This window comes from Vipera ursinii, assembly GCF_947247035.1.
Source record: "Vipera ursinii genome assembly, chromosome: Z".
Classification (NCBI taxonomy): Eukaryota; Metazoa; Chordata; class Lepidosauria; order Squamata; family Viperidae; genus Vipera; species Vipera ursinii.
In genome coordinates this window covers 24123914-24139347 of record NC_139517.1, presented here as the reverse complement: position 1 = coordinate 24139347, position 15434 = coordinate 24123914, and the positions used below count along the sequence as shown (strand labels likewise).

General features: G+C 37.2%; 2 protein-coding genes across 2 annotated transcripts; one reads left to right on the top strand and one right to left on the bottom strand.

Moving 5' to 3' along the window:
- Positions 1-3979: 3979 nt before the first annotated feature.
- On the bottom strand, positions 3980-4945 carry LOC310650056 (olfactory receptor 6C74-like; the record flags this gene model as incomplete). Its single annotated transcript, XM_083378893.1, has 1 exon — positions 3980-4945. One exon carries the CDS (start codon positions 4943-4945, stop codon positions 3980-3982), a length of 966 nt encoding a protein of 321 aa, XP_083235019.1.
- An 8748-nt stretch (positions 4946-13693) lies between these two features.
- On the top strand, positions 13694-14716 carry LOC310650055 (olfactory receptor 2AP1-like; the record flags this gene model as incomplete). Its single annotated transcript, XM_083378892.1, has 1 exon — positions 13694-14716. The coding sequence occupies one exon, from the start codon at positions 13694-13696 to the stop codon at positions 14714-14716; it is 1023 nt and encodes a 340-aa protein (XP_083235018.1).
- Positions 14717-15434: the final 718 nt, after the last annotated feature.

Genomic DNA, 15434 nt, shown 5'->3' with positions numbered 1-15434 from the left:
CCCCATGTAAGTATTTGCATGTTTCAATTGATACCTTTTCAGGATTCATCATGGCTACCCCCCAAAGGGGAGAAGCCACTAAACATGTAATTAATCATTGTATTTGGACCTTTGCAGTGCTGGGATGTCCAAAAGAACTCAAAACAGATAATGGCCCTGCTTATAGCAGTCAAGCCATGGCAGAATTTTGTCATCATTGGCAAATCACACACAAATTTGGAATTCCATATAATAGCCAAGGCCAAGCCTTGGTGGAAAGGGCTAACCAAACCTTGAAACATGCTTTAGATCGCTATAGAAATCAGAACGGGGGAAAACGAAACCCCAACCTCCCAGCAGTGCAAGAAATTCTTAACCTTTGCCTCTACACTCTGAACTTTTCAAACTTGACTGGCCATCCCTTAACCACAGCTGCAGAGCGGCATTTTTCTTCTTCTTCTTCTTCAGATCTCCCTAAGCCACAGGTTTGGTACTGACAACTTCCAGACCTGACTTGGCAAGGCCCCGCAGACCTTATCACCTGGGGCAGAGGCTATGCAGCTGTTCAACTGCCAGACAAAGTGCTGTGGATCCCCGGTCGTCATTTTCGCCCATATCATGCCTCCACAAAAACAACTATGGACCCCGCTAAAGACGACAATATGGTTTGTGACTCTTATCGGTTTTTCATTAACATTACCAACTCATATGACCACGGTGCTTCAGACTAAAGGACAATGTGAACTTTGCATGGCAACCACCAAACAAGGCACCCTCATAACTAGAACATTGATTTTTCACACTCACCTATCTTGCAAAACCAAACTTTCACATCAATGCACCTATAATGGTACATCATACTCCATCTGTACCAATGCTGGTAAGATTCAATGTTTCAATCCAAAGGGACCCACTCATCGATACACAATTAAAATTGAAGCAGGGTCAGCTCTCCTGGTTAGTCATGATTTTTATAACAAAGACGTTTGTCAATCTGTCATCTTTGATGCGTGCAGAGCCATGGACGAAGGGGCCAGTACATGCGGATCCTTAGAATGGCGGTGAACTTACTCCAACAATGAAAAGTATCTATGCGCCCGACAATCCGACTACCGTGACTCTTGCGGCAGAGGCACCTATTGTGGGGACTGGAAATGTGTGGATTTTCAGTCCCGAGGAATGACTGTCCATCCAGATACCATACCCAGGTATAATCAGCATAAAACACTTTATATTACCAGGTTGCCAGCAAACTCCTCCTGCCACCGGCATAATTGCAACCTAATAAATTTGACATTCCCGGTCCCACAAAATTGGTTGGGATCGCATTCCTGGAAGGGGTCAACAATCAATATGGGCTGGGTATCGACGGAACAGGCTCAGACCCCAGTGTAATCTTAACAATCCAGATTATTCAGCACAATTTAGATCCCCTTAGTCAGTCACTTTTTCATTCTTATTATCAAGAAAGCCAACAAATGGAGGGGTTGGTACTTCCCCCTAGAGCTCACAACATGTTTTTGGCCTTGGCAGAAACTATTGCAAAGGAGCTCACGGTACAAAATTGTTTTGTGTGTGGGGGCACTAACATGGGTGATCAATGGCCATGGGAAGCCCATGAACTCAATTACACTCAAATGTTAGAAAATCAGGCCAATTACACCTTTAATCAGAAAGGACAAGAAATTTGGGCTATAACTACCAAATTGGTAGGCAACATTTGTTACCAACGTAAAAAGACTGATTTTTGCCATAGTAACGTGGGCTCACTAAGATGCAAAGGGACTTGGGAGAACAATACTTGGTGGTCAGGTTCTTCGGACTCACAGCCCAACAACGCATTGGCACAAATGACAAACATGGCTTTCCTGTTAGATCCAGAAAACAACACCTTGCAATGGAAAGCTCCTACCGGCCTATATTGGATTTGTGGACGTTTTGCTTATAATTTTCTTCCCAAGGACTGGTATGGTTCTTGTGTTCTAGGAGCCATCAGGCCTAGCTTTTTCCTTTGGCCCCTCCAACAGCGACAAGTGTTGGGTGTTCCAGTTTATGAAGAAATTGGTAACATCCGTAGTGAAAGAGACACAAAAAACATTCATCGGGGTGTTTGGAAAGACAATGAATGCCCCCCCGACCGTATAATCCATTATTATGGACCTGCAACTTGGGCAGAAGATGGGACCTATGGCTATAGGACCCCAATTTACTTACTCAATCGTCTGATTCGGCTGCAAGCAGTTGTAGAAATTGTCACTAATGAAACAAGTTTCAAGTTTCAAGTTTTATTTAATTTGAATACCGCCCTTCTCCTTGGTAGGGACTCAGGGCGGTTCACAGGGCATATATAAAAAAGACAATACAAAAATTAAAAAAGATTAAACCCATGCCCAGTTAAAAACAGTAATACAAATCTAAAACGACAAATTAAAACCCATAATCCCCCGTCAGGCCAGACCAGCCATTTCAAATAGGTGGGTCTTCAGGCCACGACGGAAAGTTCGGAGGTCTGATGCCGTCCGGAGCTCCACCGGCAGTTGGTTCCATAATGCCGGAGCGCCCACAGAGAAGGCCCTCCCCCTGGGGGCCACCAGTCGGCATTCCTTGACTGGCGGCACCCTGAGGAGGCCCTCTCTGTGGGAATGCACAGGGCGGAGGGGAGTTGATGCCGGCAGCAGGTGGTCCCTGAGGTATCCCGGACCCATGCCATGTAAGGACTTAAAGATCGTAACCAAAACCTTGAACCTCACCCGAAAGACAACTGGTAACCAATGCAGCTCGCGGAGCAAAGGTGTAACATGGGAGTACCGGGAAACTCCCAAGACAACTCTCGCGGCCGCATTCTGTACCAGTTGGAGCCTCCGAGTGGTCTTCAAGGGAAGCCCCATGTAGAGAGCATTACAGTAGTCAAGGCGAGAGGTCACGAGCGCATGAGTGACCGTACACAGGGCATCCCGGTTCAGATAGGGCCGCAACTGGCGCACAAGGCGAACCTGGGCGAAAGCCCCCCTAGTCACGGCCACTATATGATCTTCCAGGGTAAGCCGTGAATCTAGGAGGACTCCCAAGTTGCGAGCCCTATCCACGGGGGGTAAGAGCTCACCCCCCATAGAAAGAGATGGAACATTTTGAATGTCCCGGGATGCCGGAATGTACAGCCACTCAGTCTTGTCAGGGTTGAGTTGAAGTCTGTTCCTCCCCATCCAGACCCGAACCGCCTCCAGGCAACGGGACATCACAGCGAGGGCATCACTGGGGTGGTTTGGGGTCGAAAAGAAAAGTTGGGTATCATCAGCATATTGATGATACCCAACTCCAAAACCACGAATGATCTCACCCAGCGGTTTCATGTAGATGTTGAACAGGAGAGGCGAGAGAACCGACCCCTGAGGAACTCCACAAACGAGAGACCTAGGGGCCGATCTCTGCCCCCCTGCCAACACCGACTGCGAGCGTCCCAGGAGATAGGAGGAGAACCACTGAAGAACTGTGCCTCCCACTCCCAATCCCTGAAGAACCACTGAAGAACTGTGCCTCCCAATTAAAATAATGTCAGAGCTGTTAAAAAATGAAAATATAAATAAAAGCAAGTTTGTAGGAAAAGAACATCAATAAAAATAGATTAGGTCTTCTGTGCAGGCTCCCTATAAATCTTTATGGATCCCTAAGCTTCCAAAAAAGTTACAATTTCAAGCCATTCTGAAAGATTAAGAGTGATGGGGCTTATCTCACCTTAGAGGTGGGATGCTTGTGTGAGGAGCTGATGATGTCCCAGAAAACAGAACTTACAGTAGAAAAGACATAACTATGTCCTATCAGATGAAACTGTTTTCATATACAAGGCCTGCAACATAACCCTCCTGCAGGACTTGATGAGATAGGTAGTAAATGTGGTCACAAAGAGGCAGTCTTCAAATAGCCAGGAAAAATTGTATAATACAAAGTAAATATCATTCAGCACATCCAATGGAAGGACATATTTATATTGCATGTAATAATATTAAAGGGACTCAGAAAATTTCCCACACTTGAAGAATAGTTTTCTGAGGATTTCTTTTATCTCTTTGTTTCTTAGACAATAAATGAAGGGATTGACCATGGGGGTAAGAGCTGAATAAAAGAAAAAGAAGCCCTTTTTCATAACTTTGAATTTTCCAGTGGCTGGTAAAATGTATACAAATAATAAGGATCCATAGAAAATGGAAACAACCATGAGATGGGAAGAACAGGTGGAAAATGCCTTTTGTTTCCCATCCACAGATGGAATCTTCAGAATTACACTGATGATAAAAGTGTAAGATGATACAGTTATGAAAAATGTAGGTAAAATTGTTATAGATGATGTTATCAAACAAGCATTTTCAATCACCCAAGTATCATTGCAGGAAAGTTGTACTAATGGTGTGAAATCACAGAAGAAATGGTCAATTTCATATAGTTTGCAGAATGTGAGTTGGGCCAACAAGGATGTCAAAATTTCAATAAGAAGAAATGCTATAAGCCAAGACATCAAAACTAACAAGATACATGTTTTGTCATTCATAAGTGTAACATAATGCAAGGGTCTACATATGGCTAGATAGCGATCATATGACATTGCTGCCAAAAGGTAACATTCAGTAGCTCCTGGAATAAAGAAGAATTGCATTTGTAATATACAGCCCCAAAAAGATATTCTTTTTTCCCCTGTAAGACAATTGGCCATCATTTTGGGTAATATTGCTGAGGTGTAGCAGATCTCCAAACAAGATAGATTAGAAAGAAAGAAGTACATAGGAGTGTGGAGATATTTCTTTGTCACAACTAATACAATGATGAGAAGATTCCCAGATAAAGTTATAGTATAAATGATTATAAATAATACAAAGAGAAGAACATTCAGGTTTTCAGCATTCCCAAATCCCAGGAGGATGAATTCTTTTATTCTTGTTGTGTTCTGGCATACTGAAGATTTTATAGACTGCATCTATTAATAAAATATCAAAAGTTGATGATGTGGAACATTATAGTTTATGTAGGCATATCCACATATCTACCAATATTGGATTAATTCAAAACTAGTATACATGAGTAAAACCATTTCTTTGCAAATGCAATCACTTCAGTTTAGCTTTAGCAAATCTGCCACATTAGTATGGAAAAGAGATAATAATAAATCACATTCACATAAACCCACTGATATCCTGAGTAATTGATAATTGTGACTGGATTTAATTTCTTTGAATTTAAATATTTCCTCCAGATTTGATGAATGTTTGCTATATGTTTTTTTAAAGAATGTGTTGCTAGAAAGGAAAAGTAGAAAGAGAAAGGGAAAAGTGAATGAGTGGGAAGGAGAAGATAGAGAAGGAGAGGAAGAAGGGAGAAGGAGAGGGGAAAGGGGAAAAAACTTGCAACTATTTTTGAATTAAGTTATTTCATTGATTTTTTTAAAAAAATGATGCTAAGCCTTTATATAAAATTATCCATTTCAAGTTAATTCTGCTAATAGAAAATATAAGAAATCACTAATAAAGATATGAAATAAAAAGGCATGTATGCAGCCTACCTCTGGTTCAGGTTCTTTAAGAAGAAGACAGTATTTCTGTTATCTTTGGAGGATATGATATTGTCATTCAAGTCAGTCTCACTCTTCTGTTTTTCTAGTAGTTTAAATCAAATAGAAAACAAATCAAATGTTCCTGAGAGAAATATTTTCTTCCAGAAGATCTTTCCATAATGGGGACAAACTTTTGAAGGCTAAAGAACATGTGCCTGTGCACGTGTGCACGCCCACACACACACACACACACACAGAGAGAGAGAGAGAGAGAGAGAGAGAGAGAGAACATTTGCAATATCTGCCTATTAAGGGATAATGTTGCTTCTCCAATCAGTCAGCAATTACTTAAAAAAGTTGACTCAAAGAGAATGCTACAGAGTATTAATATTTGAACGTTTAAAAAAATCCATTTCTTTTAATATGAATCACTTTATTTGTATTGTATTGTGTTTTTTTTTAAAAAATACATATGACATTCACCCAAAGAAGGAGATGGTAGGAATAAAATAAAAGAATAATAGAATAGATTTTGGCATGGATTTTGATTCTAGCCAATTTTCTGACCAGGACAGAAATCCATTGTTACAGCATTCCAGTACATCCTTTGGACAGTTCAGTGGCTCTTAAAACATTATGTTCCATTATCTAACAACTCACATAATCAGGATTTATTTTCTTAAGGTGCATTTGAAATCAACTTTGTAGTTTAAACCCATTGTTTCTTGTCTTTTCTTGTGTCTCTGCACAGTTCTTTTTCTGCAGGGTAGCCTTTCAAACACTACATGATCATTTTAAAGTTCTCTATTTCCGTAGCTAAATACCTTTAATATCTATGACTTTTCATCCTGCATTTCTCCTTCCAGTCCTTTTTTTTATTTTTATTTTACTATGGTTCAGTATTTCCAGTGTCCTAAAACATAGCACACAGAGCTAGAAACAATGATCTAGGTATGGCTTCATCAATTAAAAATAATGAGTTCCCTTAATTGTAATATTATTTTTTCTGCCAATGCAGGTTAAGATTGCTTTTTTTATGGCATCCTAAGGCAGGGGTGTCAAACTGGCGACCCACGGACCAGATGTGTCACATGTAGGCCAAGCCTACTCTGGCTTCGCAAAAGCAAAAACATCATGTGACATGATCAAGTGTTACATCTGTGCCCTATTATTATTCTGTGCTAATTATCTTTAGGTGTTTGATGTCACTTTCAGTGAGCTTTCAGTTAGGTTGAAGCAAACAATTCTTTACAGCCATGATTTTGCCTTAGTAAATAATTACTGGCTGCCCATTTTCCTGAACCTGCCTTAGCTCTTAGTTTAGTGCATCTAGGGTTTGTAATATCAAATTAGGGTTAGCCAATGTGCAAGCCAGACTATCAATATTTCTTAAATTGCACACAGCAAACCCTAGGACTCCCACTAATGAAACCACCAGTGCAACATATTCTGCCTTACTGGGCAGCATCATTTGTTAGTCCCAATCATGGCTTGAGGTTTTGAGATCTCTTTCCTGCTACCTCCTCAGTGAGGACATGCCCTCCCATGGAATTGGCAAGAAGGTATGCATACATAGGCCTTAGTGCCACAAAGCAAGAACCAGCCTAGGGAGCTGTGCATGGAGGTAGGTGAAGGGGATAGCCTCAGTGTGGTTCTGAATGTGTGTGTCTGTGTTTGTTTGTGTGTGTGTGTGTGTGTGTGTGTGTGTGTGTGCAGTTGCTTCTACAAGGCAGGTAATACAAACATTCTTCCCATATTTCCCTCTCACCAGACAGAAGTCAAGGGTTTCAGCACTTGCTGTGCCAACCACTCCCAAATGCCACCCCTCCATAAATCCATTCAACTGGATAATTATAATATAAATAACACAAGAAAGAAAAACTAACAATGAGTTTCCATCTTCCCCTCATAGTCTTTCCAGTTGTTTTCTTAGGCTTTACATGGGGGGCGGAATGGATCCAGAAAGCCTTCTTTAATCTGCAGCTTTCACAGGCATCTGGATGATGTAGGACCTGGGAAGATCTGTTCCACTCTGGCTGCATGGTGACTTTCTAGTGGATGGCTGGATACAAACCCAATTTCCTGGCTCAAATGAATGGAGGGTCTCCTCTGGAGGCAGTGTGCTCTACTTCCAAAGGTTGTGGAGTTATCTGTGCAGGGCTAAAATATGTGAGAATAGGGCCCCTCTCCCCTTTGTGGGTGACCCTCCCAGAAGAGGTGTTCTTGGTTTGAAATAGGAATGGAGAACAGAGGATAAGAAATAGAGAAGTGGAATATGGGGGGGGGTTGCTTGCAGGCAGGATTTGAAAAGACATTAATACTGCAGTTGTTAAAGAAATAGATGAGAACAGTCACAACAAAATGGGGACACCATAGATGAGGGAAAAAATAAACTGGATTCTGGTAATAAGGAAAAAGATGTCTGGTGATGAAAGAGAAAAAGTAAAGAGTAAGGGTCTCATATCTGAAACTGAAGATAATATTTATTGTCATTTTTCTTTTACTGTGGGCACAACGGCACACATCAAAAATGAAATTTAGTTGCCCGCTCTCAAAGTGGAACACATACATGACACATACATGACACCTAAAACATACTATAAGCAACATATGTATAGACTCACCCCCTATATATACATAACAATAAAATGTTAAATACTGTCCATCTTGAATATATAATGGAAGGAGGGCCAAACACAGGGCCCACATCAGCGGTCCAACAGAGCAGCTTGCATGTTCTGATAGAACTCCTGCTCAAGGAGATAGGGGATGGCTGTAGAAGAGTTTCCCCCAGACACACAGACTATATCCACTGACCAGGACAGGCAAACTGTGCTGAGAGACAGCCCTGCAGACTTTCCTGCACAATTGGACTTTGGTTTGGTCCAACTGGGACTGGCTGGCCAAAGGGACTCAAGTCAATCTGACTCCACTGAACCTCAGACCCCTGGTCGACCCAGCCTGGCTGGCAAGCAGGTAGACCGGGAGATCCCTGCAAACCTTAGACATTCTGAACGGTCAAGAAGGCTGCCTAAATATCTGCAACATTATGTGAAACAATTAAGACTTTGAGCTATTTAGGGGGAAGTGGTGTAATGTATTGGCCATAACTGTTTTAAATTACTTGTTTAATGTCTGATCACTTGCTTAATGTATGACCTAGATTTCTCTGTTATGTAATGGTTGCTGTCTCCAGGATGATAATTAGGTTTGGGGCGGGAAACTGTTACTTTAAACCTATTGGTCGCTGCCTAGAGGCTAACCATATGAATAGCTGCACACCAGCCCTTAGGGCTACTTCTGTTCTGAGTTAATAAACTTATTTGCTGTTTCAACACTTTATCTTGCTTAATTCTTAAAGAACCTAAAATATAACAACTTTCACTATTAGTGTCCTACCTTTCTCCAACTTCTTTTGTAAACTATACTGAAAATTTTTGCAACAATGAATATTTATTATCATTCTTTGACTGCATAAAAGGGAATACAAACCATAAACATTATTCCCATCCAACATTTTGACTTCTGTTAGCACATCCTGAATCATAACTTATCCTAAGATAGGTTTCTCTCTTTACTTACAGTACATAAAGCTGTATTATAACTGCAATAAATTTCATTGGTCAGAAATTGGAATAAAGATAATCTATTTATCTAATTGAAATCCATCATTCTAAAAGTTAATGAACAATTAACTTAACTGTTAATACAATTCTTTTCTTATCAGAATTCTGCTAAATTATCATAAAATTGATTATATCTGAAAAATTCATTCCTAGATTCTTCAAAGTCTGACGTTAAGTTTGGATGATACAGTTGTTTTCAGCCATTATTCACTGACCAGCAATGCAATGGCAAATATTTTTAAACAGCCCAAAAACAGTGTTACAGTATGTATGATAAGATGCTAAATATAGTGATTTAAAGTGGATTAATTTACACTGCTAATATGTTGAGATTGCAGCCTGGAATAATTTAACATTAATTTGTTTTATTTATTTAAACACAGTTTTAAATTGCCCATCTCTCTTACAGAGGGACTTTCAATCCTTAACAATTATGTGTAGCCTATATAATGAAGCAAACCAATTTAATTGGTACAGCCACACATATTGTGACTTTGAGCAGCTAAGAGAAGGCGAAACAAAACCAACAACAAAAATAAATGCATAATTGTCGCCACAAAATATGATTAATCAAATTATGATTAACATAATCATCTCATGGGCTCTAACTGACAATCCAAACTTCACATTTGAGCACTCAGCCACATTTTTGGGGCCTTGCAAAAAGCAAGCATGGTAAAGGACAATCTAATCTTTGGGAAAATATTGTTCCAGAGGGCATACTTCAAGTCATGAAAAGATTCACTTCCTCAGTCCCACTGGAAAACAATTCCTGATAGAACCCTTAATGTGTTTCTTCTGCCAGTTCTGATCAGATAATCAGTAAGAGGTGGTCCTCCTAATAAGTAATGAGGACCTTTATATTGTCAGGTGACAATAAACATCTATATAGACATTTATAAGACCCTAACCCTGATAAGTTTGAAGAAATTTTCCTTTAAAATTATGCTTGGTAAATTAGCATAAATGAAAAGTCAACCCCATTCTTCTTTATCTAGCAAGGTTTACTCTATTATTTTTAAAGGATTGTTGCTTACTTGCTAATTTGTGCATTGATTGCTATAGTAGTTTTCTGCAGGATCCATTTGAAAACAGATAGCTTAGGAGTCTTAATTTTTCATGACTGCTTGTAGTATTGTTCTCTCATCTCTTTGAGATTTTCTCAAATAAAATGTGCTATATTAATATTTGTAAAATCAATAAAAATGAGTCCAGTTTTCCTAGTCTTACCATTTTATCTCCAGTAAAATCACATATGTCTTCATAATATTTAATTCAGCTCTGAAGCTTATTTGGTAACTTAGTACTAGCCATTTCCTGTTAGCCTAGCCTACCCCACAGGCTAACTCAAAAAGCAAAAAAAAAAATAAATAAAAATAGAGGAACTTCAGGACCACCATGGCTTTGCTGTCTTGTCATGTATTCAAAATTCCATGAAGATACTAAAACAAAAACTATGTTGAGAAGATGATAATGAGGAGTAGAGTAGAGATACTTTAGTTCTCACAACAAAAGTCAATTATAAGAATGGAAGAAAGAAGAATAAGAGTCAAGAGGTATTACGGTACTTGAAAATCTTGCCATCTGAAACAGTTTTATTGTTCCTTGGAACTAACCTCATAAAAAGACTGTAAGGAGGGCATATTGTTGTTTTTTTTTAAAAAAATCTCTTCCTTTGTGAATTATAGGATGATAGTGATGAGAAGGAGAAGTTATTTGTTTTGGCCAAGAAAACTGTGGTTCTGTGTCAACAGATACCTCAGCTCTGGTTGAAACAAAAGTGATTGTTTCACAAAGTTTCAAAGCAAATTTATTGAAACTCATACTGAAACTAGTTTTCATATCATTCAGGACAAGTAGTTGTTTAAAACAAATATTTTAAAGTCAGGAATAATTAAAGATGAGAAACCTCGTGATAAATCCTGTCCAAATTACTGATATGTCAAACACACACACAAAAAGTGGACCAGGGCATTATGGAAATCATTTTTTCCCTTTTATCCATTTTCTAAAACTGTTATGAACCCAGATGATGCTTTACCAAAGTTAACAAAAGAAAATAATAAAGATAAAAGGTCAATATATATGCAACTACAGTTGTTGAAAATGAATTAATAAAATAGTTCAGTAGAATCGGCATACCAATGAGATTCCTACAGACCATACCACAAACTTCAAATATATTTTGTTGAAGTGTTTGTATCTATGTAATCTATGGCTGTTCTGATTCACACCAATAAAGCAATACAGGTGGCATTGAATAGTTTTGGGCTACTGATATGGGAGAAGGCACCAGAAGAAAAACAATCAAGCCCTGTCTTGTACTTTTTGGTTTTGATGTGCTGGCAAAATTTTGATTATTATTACAGGATAATAGTAAACTACCTTTAAATGTTTTACTACATTAAATTCAGCTATTACTTTCCATCACTCCAAAAAGTGATCATCAATATAGCCCTCCATTTTGTCTGTCTGTCTGTCTGTCTGTCTGTCATCTATCGTCTGCTTTCTTACTTACATTTATTGGCCACCCATCTCCGGTAAATTCTTTAAAATATTTTTTTTTTAAATGTGCAGACCTAGAGGGAAAATTATTGCCCATTCTAGATCAGTATTTCCCAAACTCTTCAGCTCATTGATCCCTTCATAAAGTTTCAGATTATTTATTGACACCCCCAAACATTTATGATACTAAAACAATTCAATAAATACTTCTTTAATTAGTAGCACAATGAATAAGAATAATGACAATAATGACAATAGTGGATCATCCCATCTGACTACCTGGGGAACCCTACCCTAGATCATATTCCCCTTAGTTAATATATATTTAATTTGTCTAAGTTTCATCATTAACTTTTCTTTCCTCTTCCTTTATTAATTAGACTTTGCTTAGGTCCAATGGGATTTCTTCCCCACCCCCTACATTTCATCCTTTGTGATAACTGGTGCCATTGCATATAGTAGTTTTAAATCAAACCTGTGTGTAAGAAAAGTGACCGTAAAACAGCTGGAGTATAAAAGACTGCACTATTTCAGTGAATATATTTAAATGTAGTGTAGCCCATTGGATATGTATATATTTCAAAGTGAAATTGTAGAAATGACTAAGTTATATTCTACATGATGTTGCAAGATGTACTTTTTTGATGTATATCATAAGACCAAAATATTACAGGGATTTTTTTCCCCAAAATGCAAAATTGTAGAATACAACCAACAAACAAGGTAAGACAATTAATCACTCAATCAATTTTTTTAAAAAAAATCTTATCAGGTTTATTAAGTTTTAAAGAAGTAAATTGTTAATATTTTCTAAATGAAAGTGTAGAAAGGACTTTAGCTAAAAATCAATGTGAATTTAAACAGATGTTGTAACCTAATAAATACTGCTTTAAAGTTTTTGTAATATAATTGATAACATATAGGGATTATATAGCAAGTCAAATAAGATTTAAATCCTTCACTGACTAAGGAATACAGTTTTATAATAGAATGGAGTCAAAAAGACTGGGAAGCAGCCAGATCTTGGTTCTCTCTTCCTGGGGTATTTAAAAATAAAGACCACCCAATTTCTGAGCTTGGAGTTCAAAGAAACAAAGAAACTACTGTATATGATATAAAGATTTTTTTTTTAAAAAAAAGAAATGTATTTTCAACAATGAAGTTGATCTAGTGATAAAAAAATTTGAAACTATAAAACTAGGAAATAATACACAATCTGAAACTATAAAACTAGGAAATAATACACAATCTGAAACTATAAAACTAGGAAATAATACACAAGCAGCAAAAAAAAGCAACTGATTATGAAACATTATGGCACAAAAATAATATTTTCTCAGAGCAAGTGTATTGCATTATACACTTAGTAGCTTACAATACAGATATTATAATTACCGGTAATTAATCTACCGTGATTGCTATGAACTTATCTTTTTAAAAATAATTTATTAAGAATTCTTTCATAGAGTAGAAAAGAAACTACAAGTTAAAAAGGAAGGAAGGAAGGAAGGAAGGAAGGAAGGAAGGAAGGAAGGAAGGAAGGAAGGAAGGAAGAAAAGAAGAAAAAATTAAAGTTAAAAAATAAATAAATGAATTCTGACTGTCTTTCAAGACATAACACTCCTTTCTTCTTATATGGAAGTCCCTTCATCCCTCATTTAATACACACCTTTCTTAACCTTCAAATCTATAAATAATAATTTCATTTTCTTTCATTCAGCAAAAAAATCTAATCTTTCAGAGTTCTAATCTTTTAGAAAAAGTATTTGTTATTTTTTTTATCTGATGAAACATGTCAGTTTTGACATTTCTGTGAATTCTGGCATTTTCATAATTCCTTCTTCTGCTGTATTGCTTATCCATTAGTCCCAATAAAAAGAAATCTGGTTTCTCTGCAGTATTTACCTTCATTTGCATCCTTATATGCATCTGTACCTAATATAATAATTAATGATTAGGTCAGTGAAAGATGATTCTGTGCTATTTCTAAGAATGTTTCTTTCATACTAATATCACACTGTATGTAAATATGTTTTATCCGCAGATGCAACTCCTAAAGAAAATTGGTATAGAAAAGTCAACAAATGTTACCAAGTTCATCCTTACAGGATTCAGGAATCCCCAAGAGCTACAACTTCTTTTGTTCTCTCTCTTTCTTTTAATCTATATGATAACTTTGGCTGGGAATATTCTGATAGTTGTGCTTGTTATAAAAGATAAACATCTTCATACACCGATGTATTTCTTTCTTGGAAATTTTTCCTGCATAGAGACATTCTATAGTTCTACTGTTCTTCCCAAAGCTTTGATCAGTCTTCAAACTGGGGACAGATCCATTTCATTCCAACTGTGTTTTATCCAACACTATTTCTTTGCCTCACTAGGAGCTGTTGAATGTTATCTCTTATCTGTAATGTCGTATGATCGGTATTTAGCTATTTGTCACCCTTTACATTATGCAAACCAAATGAGTGGTAAATTCTGTGTACAGTTAGTTGGCAGCTCTTTTCTTAGTGGATTTTTGGCTATTTCTACAACATTTGCATTACTGTCCAACTTAGATTTTTGTGGGCCAAATGAAATTAATCATTTCTTTTGTGATGTCTTCCCACTCATAGAATTGTCTTGCAGTGATACCCATCTCCTTAAAATTCTAATTTATCTTATTTCCTTTTTGTTTACTGTACCTCCATTTTTGCTTACTGTAATTTCATATGGTTGCATTATCACTGCTGTCCTGAAAATCACCTCCAGCAGTAGTAGACAAAAAGCTTTTTCTACATGTTCTTCTCACCTTATTGTGGTTACCCTCTTTTATGGCACCATAACAATTGTCTATATCTTACCCAATACTAATACACTGAGGAACCTTAATAAAGTGTTTTCTGTCTTCTATGCTGTTTTGACACCCATGATAAATCCACTTGTCTACAGCCTGAGAAACAATGAAGTAAAGAAAGCACTGAAAAAACATATATGTCAGTTATTTATCAATTTGTTATCCTTATCAACAAAGCTATGCAGGTCTATGCCTTTAAGAATTGTCTTTCCTCAATATGAAAATTAGCCCTTTTCATAGTTCACCTTTTTGGTTATTGATATGAATTTTTCTAGCTGAAATTGTGAAATGTTGGCCCATCTATTTTTCCATATCAACAGTGGGTGTGTAGAACTAGATCCACCCTATTTTAGACTTTGGTTATAATTTATTATTGAATATTTTCCTTTATCCATTCATAACACCACATCATAAGTAAAGGTAGGAAGGAGGCATGGACAAATTTGAGTTTTTGCAGTTTTTTGTGATATCATGCTTCTGAATTATTTTGTAATTCTAAAAAAAATTCAAATTTATATACACGTTCATGACTCTTTCTCCTAATAAAGTCCCTTTTATATATTAAAGATGTCTATTTGTTTTTGTGCGTCAATATACAGATAGAGAGAGAAAAGGGAAAGTATATTTTGGCAACACAATCCTTAATTATGGATTTTAGCACCTTTCTGTTCTTTGGAAAATGAAACCTCACATTTCAGAAACAAAGATGTGCATCCATTTATTCAGGAAGTACTAAACAGATCTTCACAGTAAATGCAAACTGTGTTCTTAAACAAGTTATTTTTTTTAAAAAACACCCTATTTTTTTATCTGACAAAAATATTTAATTAATAACATAGAGTAGGGGTTCAAACTCGCAACATCACGTGACATGTCACAACGTATCATGCCTTTTTTTCCATTGCCGAAAATGGAGTGGGCGTGGTTTCGCCATGACACATAAGGG